The sequence below is a fragment of the Dioscorea cayenensis genome, unplaced genomic scaffold (genome assembly GCF_009730915.1).
Source record: "Dioscorea cayenensis subsp. rotundata cultivar TDr96_F1 unplaced genomic scaffold, TDr96_F1_v2_PseudoChromosome.rev07_lg8_w22 25.fasta BLBR01001833.1, whole genome shotgun sequence".
Taxonomy (NCBI): Eukaryota; Viridiplantae; Streptophyta; class Magnoliopsida; order Dioscoreales; family Dioscoreaceae; genus Dioscorea; species Dioscorea cayenensis.
In genome coordinates this window covers 32,049-39,325 of record NW_024088224.1, presented here as the reverse complement: position 1 = coordinate 39,325, position 7,277 = coordinate 32,049, and the positions used below count along the sequence as shown (strand labels likewise).

At 36.5% G+C, this 7,277-nt stretch overlaps 1 protein-coding gene across 1 annotated transcript; it reads right to left on the bottom strand.

The window, feature by feature from the left end:
* Positions 1–3,368: 3,368 nt before the first annotated feature.
* Positions 3,369–5,603, bottom strand: LOC120257068 (40S ribosomal protein S18). Its single transcript, XM_039264695.1, has 4 exons — positions 5,503–5,603; positions 5,222–5,382; positions 4,950–5,138; positions 3,369–3,668 (listed from the first exon to the last, which is right to left on the bottom strand). Exons 1-4 carry the CDS (start codon positions 5,503–5,505, stop codon positions 3,563–3,565), a joined length of 459 nt encoding a protein of 152 aa, XP_039120629.1. The 5' UTR covers positions 5,506–5,603; the 3' UTR covers positions 3,369–3,562.
* Positions 5,604–7,277: the final 1,674 nt, after the last annotated feature.

Genomic DNA, 7,277 nt, shown 5'->3' with positions numbered 1-7,277 from the left:
AGGAAATCGCTAAAAACACCTCAGAAAGTCTGCACATCGCCAAAACACCCTCGTTATCCAGCACCCTCAAAAACCCCTTCCTTTGCAATACAATGATTTTTAAACCCCCAAACATCTAATAGTGATTGATAGAGTTAATTTGGAATTTTTTTGACTAAATTGTCCCTGCAGTGGGAAGTTATGGCAAGTGTGACGTGGTTTCGACTATAATGCCCTTGGGTACAATGAGTTTCTATTTGAAAAACGAAGCTTCTATTTAAAAATATGAGGTATGAGGTTCGCTTTAAAAAAATGAGTTTCTCGTTAAAAATGAGTTTTTTTGTTTAAAAAAATTGAGTTTTCTGCTTAAAAAATGAGTTTTCGCTTTTAAGAAAAAGAGGTTTCGCTTTAAAACGAGTCTCTGCTTTAAGAAATGAGCTTTTTGCATGGTGATTTATCACCCCCAAAAATCTCTTTTATCGCAGCTTGACCGGGCCAGCTGAGACAAAGCATGCGGCTCACAATCACGACCACGCTGTACGAAAAAATGGGATTTCATGTTCGGGAGAAAAAGGCGCAACCTTCGATGCCTTCGCTCGACGACGAGGGAGCACGCGGTCTTCCCCGAGGTCAACGACGAAGAAGATGAAAGAGATGAGGTCGACGACGGTGGAAGACGATGAAGACGAAGACGAAGACGGCGAGATCGAACCCTCACTCCACGCCGCTTCCTCCCTCCGTCTCGCCACCGACTTAGGCACCATGGATCCAAACTCCGGAATGATCCCTAACCCTAACCCTATCGCTATCCATGTTGCGGTCTCCGCGATCGAGAATGGTTCCGCTCGTTCGACTCGTCTTATCCGACGCCGCCATCGAAGACCTCACCACTCCGACCGCCGAGGAACGTCGCCAACCGGATCGCCAACGCCGATAAAGATTTTCTCCTTTAAGACCCCACACGAGCGAGCCACCTTCGAGATCGCTCACGGATCCGGAGCTCAAGACTCCAGCTGTCAGCGAGATCGACCGATCGATGAGATACTCAATGTCCCCTACTCAACGAGGTCTCGCTTTAAAAAATAAGCTCTCTGCTTAAGAAATGAGTTCTCCTGCTTAAGAAATGAGTTCTCCGCTTATACGCTTGTTTGTCTTTGTTTAACCATCGATGTTTCGCTTAATATATTGCGCTTACGCTTAAAAAAATGCTTAAATATCGTTGTTTCTATTTAAATATGTACGAGTGCAACCTTTCGATGCCTTCGCTCGATGACGAGGAGCATGCGGTCTTCCCCGAGGTCGACTGAATGAAGAAGATGAAAGAGACGAGGTCGACTGACGAGAAGACGATGAAGATGAAGATCGAAGACGGCGAGATCGAACCCCTCACTCCAGCACCGCTTCCTCCCTCCGCTCCCGCCACCGACTTAGGCACCATAGATCCAAACCCCGAATGATCCCTAACTCCTAACCCTATTGCTATCCATGTTACAGGTCTCCGCAATCGAGAATGGTTCCGCTCAAGTTCACCCTCGGCCTTTATCCGACGTCGCCACTCAAGACCTCACCACTCCGACCGCCGAGGAACGCCGCCAACCGGATCGCCAACGCAATAAAGATTTCTCCTTTAAGACCCCACACGAGCATGCCACCTTCGAGATCGCCGCCCGGATCTCGGAGCTCAAAGACTCAGCCGCTCACGCGAGATCGGACGACGACGAGATACTCAACGTCCCTACTCAATGAGGTTTCGCTTAAAATGAGGTCTTTGTTTAAAAAAATAAGCTCTATGTTTAAGAAATGAGTTCTCCGTTTATACGCTTGTTTGTCTTTTTGTTTTAACTATCGATGTTTCCGCTTAATATATTGCGCTTACGCTTTAAAAAGTGTTTAAATATCGTTGTTTCTATTTAAATATGTACTGAGTGACCAAGATTAATTGGTTTTTATATCCGAGGATTAATTTATCATGTAAATATTTGTTTTTTTCTGCTTTAAATATTAATGTTTTTTAAAAAATGAGTTTTATGTTTAAAAATGAGGTTTCTGCTTAAGAAATGAGTTTTCTGCTTAAGAAATGAGGTTTCTGCTTAAGAAATGAACTCTCTGCTTAAGAAATGAGTTCTATGTTTAAAAACGAGACTCTCCGTTTAAGAAATGAGTACATGCAAAAAAAGGAATGCAAAAAGAATGAAAAAATGTATGCAGGCTTTACAGAGCAATGATGGAATTTCATAACGCAGGGGTAAAAGGAGTGAAACAATAAAGGAAGGGTTGTTCTGAGCGATGAAAACTCACAGTGACATGTTGGGAAGTTTTGAAATTATCGAGGGGTAAACAGTAATTTTCCCTTATTTATATTATGAGCATAAAAGTAATTTTACATCAAATCTTTTTATTATTACTTTTTCAATTCTGAATAAATTATTACTCTTCTACTTTTCCAATTCCCGATGAATTACTTCTCCAACCAAACACATTTTTCATTACTATCCTCTACCCATTCCTTTCTCTCTTCCTTCATTACTTCATTCCCTCTCATTCCATTACGGTAATCCAAACACACACTTTTAGTGTCCATTAGGTTAGACTCTTGGGAGAGAGTTCCTTTTGGTTGTGGGCTGGTCCCCTTCATTCGTTGGTTTAGATGGAGGTCTTGGCTTTGCTATTCCGGTTCATGGTGTAATCTTGGCATCCTTTATAGAGAGTTTATTCTCTTATATCTTTGTTTGTATGCATGTTTACTTATATCTTTCTTATATCTTTGTTTACTTGTATCTTTCTTATATCTTTGTTTGTATGCATGTTTGCTTGTATCTTGCTTGTGTTTGACAGTAGGATACATTCATTCTTGAAGATAAGGGATATGGTCTGCCCAAAAATATTAAACATAATTTTACAATGTGACAGCTGGGTGTATATATTCAGGTATAGCCTTGGATTGATTTGCAAATAAACCCTAGAGTTATGAGTACCCTCTTGTCATATTCTCTCATGTGCTTTGGTTAACATTCAGTGAAAGCTTTTGAAAATGATGATTAAATTTGAAACATATAAACCAATAAGTAATTGATAATTTTTGACCAAGGAAATCAACAATTGATTTAAGTTTCTTGTTTTCACTTTTCCAACAAGATTTTGGAATAAATCACACAAACTCTATCAAACAAAACAACTATGGTGGTAGATATTCAGATTTCAGAGGACTCGATTTCCAAATATTAATTTTTATAAAAAAGAAGAGAATTAATTTTGCCATGTGATAATGTCTTAGCCACTACCTAACCAATCGGTTAAAAATTCTCTAGCCAAATAGTTTCTTAAAAACAGATAATAAAAATCCTAAATTTATGCTCTGAAAAATATAAGACATTTAACTCAAATAAGAATAAAAGTAGATGTTCACAGTAATTTTGAAATATGAACTTATGAAGCAATTAGAAACAGTCTCACTACTCTTCAAAATTGCTACTCAAAGTCATGGTTCTAGGACACAATAAATGATAAAACAATCACTGGATGTTCTTAAGGTTGATCAAAAATAGAGAAGTGAAACATTACATCTTGAAAAGTAGAAAGGTGTTTATCTCTTCTTTGAAACACCAACAGTCTTTCCCCTCCTGCCTGTTGTCTTGGTGTGCTGACCACGAACTCGAAGGCCCCAGTAGTGCCTCAAACCCCTATGGTTCCTGTAATACATAGACAACGAATGTATAATAAGAGCTTGAAAAACATGGCTGTGTCTTAAGCAAAGCTTGGTGAGGGTTTTATAAAAGCCAGTGTAACTGCAACAATGATCCCTGAACTATTTCTAAACCGAACTTTGGTCACTAAACCGAAAGGACCATTCACGAATGAAGTTGCTGGGGACCAAAATGCACCCTTTTCAAATTTAAAGACCACAAAGTAAGAAATGCTCCTCTTACAGAATATCAGGAAGAAGGTAAAGATACCATCTGCTTGTTGCTTTGAGTTTACTAAACTATATGATAAACATAAGCATGAGTGTAAAATTTAGATCAGTTTTTATCAATTAGAGCATATCCTATGCTACAGAGTAACAAACCATGTCAAAGTGTAACATTTTGGGAGAATAGACTTAGGATGAAATTTATTTCTAGCCTACTTAGGATGAAATTAGTTTCTAGCCCAAGGCATGCATGAATGATTCCCTATGATAACAAGAACTCTTTCATGTGCATTGCCCTAATACTGGTTGGTAGCAAGCATTTTCTTATAACATCATCTGTGATACTACCATCCAGGAAAACCACAATGATAGCTCCATGTTACTTGTTGAACACAAAAATGCCGTCTACCAATGCATTTGAAAAACAAAACAAATTTTCTTACCACCACCATCCATCCAATAATGTTAGCAAGATCAAAATAATTCATTCTTCTTTGTCAAACAAAAGTATTTTATATCAACATTTTAAAACTTCTACACCAATTTGGATGAAGCATGAACTCATTCTAAGCTTGAAACACATCTATATTGGAAAAACCAGAATTTTCACATGACCACAATCTATGTTATGGAAAAACAATGACCACCAAAACAACAATTTCCTTTATCAATGCATGTTAAAACCTCTGCAATCCGCCTCAACTTGGATGAAACATGAACAAATTGCAAGCTTAAAAGTCCGTTATCCATGTAAGCACAAAGGCATATCTGGCCATGTTAACAGTCTTCTTTTTTAAAGCAGGCTACCACATTTATGTGCTAGAAGAATTCTATTCATTGTAAATTTGGTAAATTCAGACAGTTCTACCAGACAAATTATTGATATCCATGAGAAAAAAGAAAAAGCTTTCCAAATATGCACACCACAACACACTAATTTCGGCAGCATCTCAAGTACTAAAATCATGAAAATATAAATTTTTCAATAAACAAAAAACTGAGCACAGAGCATCAATCTAATAAGGACAAAAAAATGTAAACTTGAGGATAATAAACAAACCTGATCTTCTTGAGACGCTCGAGATCATCACGAAGCTTCATGTCAAGGGCGTTAGAGACCACCTGGGAGTACCTCCCGTCCTTGTAATCCTTCTTCCTGTTCAAGAACCAGTCGGGAATCTTGAACTGACGCGGATTGGCAACAATGGTCATTAGGTTCTCCAGCTCCGCAGCCGTAAGCTCACCAGCACTACAAAGAAAACCCACAAAATCAGAAGCTGAGCTCGGAAAACAGAAGCAAGATCGGATTACCAAAATAAAAGCAAGACATACCGCTTGTTCATGTCTACATCCGCCTTCTTGCAGACGATGTTGGCGAAGCGGCGACCAATACCCTTGATGGACGTCAAGGCGAACATGATCTTCTGCTTCCCATCGACATTGGTGTTCAGCACACGAAGAATGTGCTGAAAATCCTCGTTCGCCACCAGAGACTACAAGAATTCAAGACAAAGGACAACGAAACGAGTTGAATAACAACGATCAAGAGCAACAAGCATCAGAACATGGAGAAGAAGAAGAAGGAGATCGAGAAGGAGATGAGAGATAAGAACCATGGCTGCTGCTCCTGCTCCTCCTTCGCGGCGGCGATCGAGGTCCGAGAGAGCTGCTGTGATGGCTGGATTTCTAGGGTTAGGGCAAAACCCTGAAGAGGATCACAATATTTATAGTATGTCTTGCTCCTCGAGATGAGGACAATCTGGTGATCGGACGGTGGATATTGCTTTTTTGGTTTATTTGTAGAGGTTCTTCTCGGCTTGTATCATGGGCCCGGCCCAATCAAGGTGAGTTTTCTTTTAAGCCCAATTAAGGTGATTTTTTATATTTAAGTATAAAAATATTTATTTAGACACAAAATTAAAGATATATTTAATGTTTTAAATTTACAAACAGTTCATTAAATTAATTAAATTATTTTTTAATTTAATTTTATAAATAGTTAAATAATTAGTGTCATAATAAATAATGGCTACTCACGTGATCTTATTTAGGTCATGTTTGGATATCACTAAGGGGCCGTTTGGATTGCGGAATAGGAATAAAAAGAGGGGAAATGAAAAGAAGGGAGGAATGGGAATAAGAATAGGGGGAAAGAGGAGGATAATGAAGAAGGTGTTTGGATGGAAGGAATGAGAGTTAGGAATAGGAAAAAGTAAGAGAGAGATAGAAGAAAATTACATTAATACCTTTTTGTGTAAATAAATTATTTGTATAAAATAATGAATTATGTTTAATAATAAATATTTAATATTATTTATTATTAAATATTTAGAATTTATTATAATTAAATATTTAAACTTAATATAATTAATTTACATATTTAATTAATTATTTTAATTGTAATAATAGTTAAAAAATAATGATGTTTAAATTATTTTATTATGTTAATTAATATGTAAATATGTTATTATAATTAATTATTAAAAGTAATAATTTTTTTAACATATAATTAATTAACAAAAATAAAAAAAATTTACTTATAAAATAATTTAAATATCATTATTTTTAATTATTATTTATTTGAAATTAATATAATTAAATTTATTAATTAATTATATTAATTTTAAATATTAATTAAATATAAAGAGAGGGGTAATATGGGTATTACATCCCATTACCCCCTCTCATGAGTCCCATTAATAGGAATCCCCCATCAAAGCAATGTGACTCCCATTACTTCAACCCAAACATGGGAGTGGGATGCATGGGTACTTGTGATTCCCATTCCGAAAGATCTAATCCTGGATCCAAACGGCCCCTAAAATTCCATAGAAATGATGGTGGTTATTATGGAATTTAGTGTTATGTAAGAAGTTATACCGGTTAACTTACATTGAATCAAAATATAAAAAGATAAGTAGAATATTTTTGATTGCAACAAAGTCAAACAACCCTTAAATCAAGTTTTTTTTTCACCCACATATATATAATGACTTGTAATTTCATGTATGTCTTTATTATTTTTGTGTTTTCCTTGGATCCATTGGTGTATTTTTTGTGAAGTGTGAATATTGATTGCCAACTATACAAAACTTATTATATATATATATTTGTTTTTTTATTAAAGTGGATAAATCATAAATTTATTTAAAGAAAAAAAAAAGATGCGATGAGTATAAGATACAAAAGCAACAGAATCAAATAAAACAGATGAACCAACTCAGCAAACTAATAAAACTAAATAGCGTTTTTATCACTATCAGCGGTGAATGCAAGCAGGGATGGGACTAAGGAGGGGCTAGTGGGGCGTCAACCTCCCCTAGGCTCTGGTGATCATTTTATCCCGTTGACGGAATTAGCCTTTTCTCAATAGAAGGCCGCGGTTCTG

Coding starts and splice junctions, on each gene's coding strand:
- LOC120257068 (XM_039264695.1), bottom strand. Junction 5,139..5,221: donor GATGTAGACATGAACAAGCG/GTATGTCTTGCT, acceptor TTTTCTTTGTAG/TGCTGGTGAGCTTACGGCTG. Junction 3,669..4,949: donor GAGCGTCTCAAGAAGATCAG/GTTTGTTTATTA, acceptor TATGTATTACAG/GAACCATAGGGGTTTGAGGC.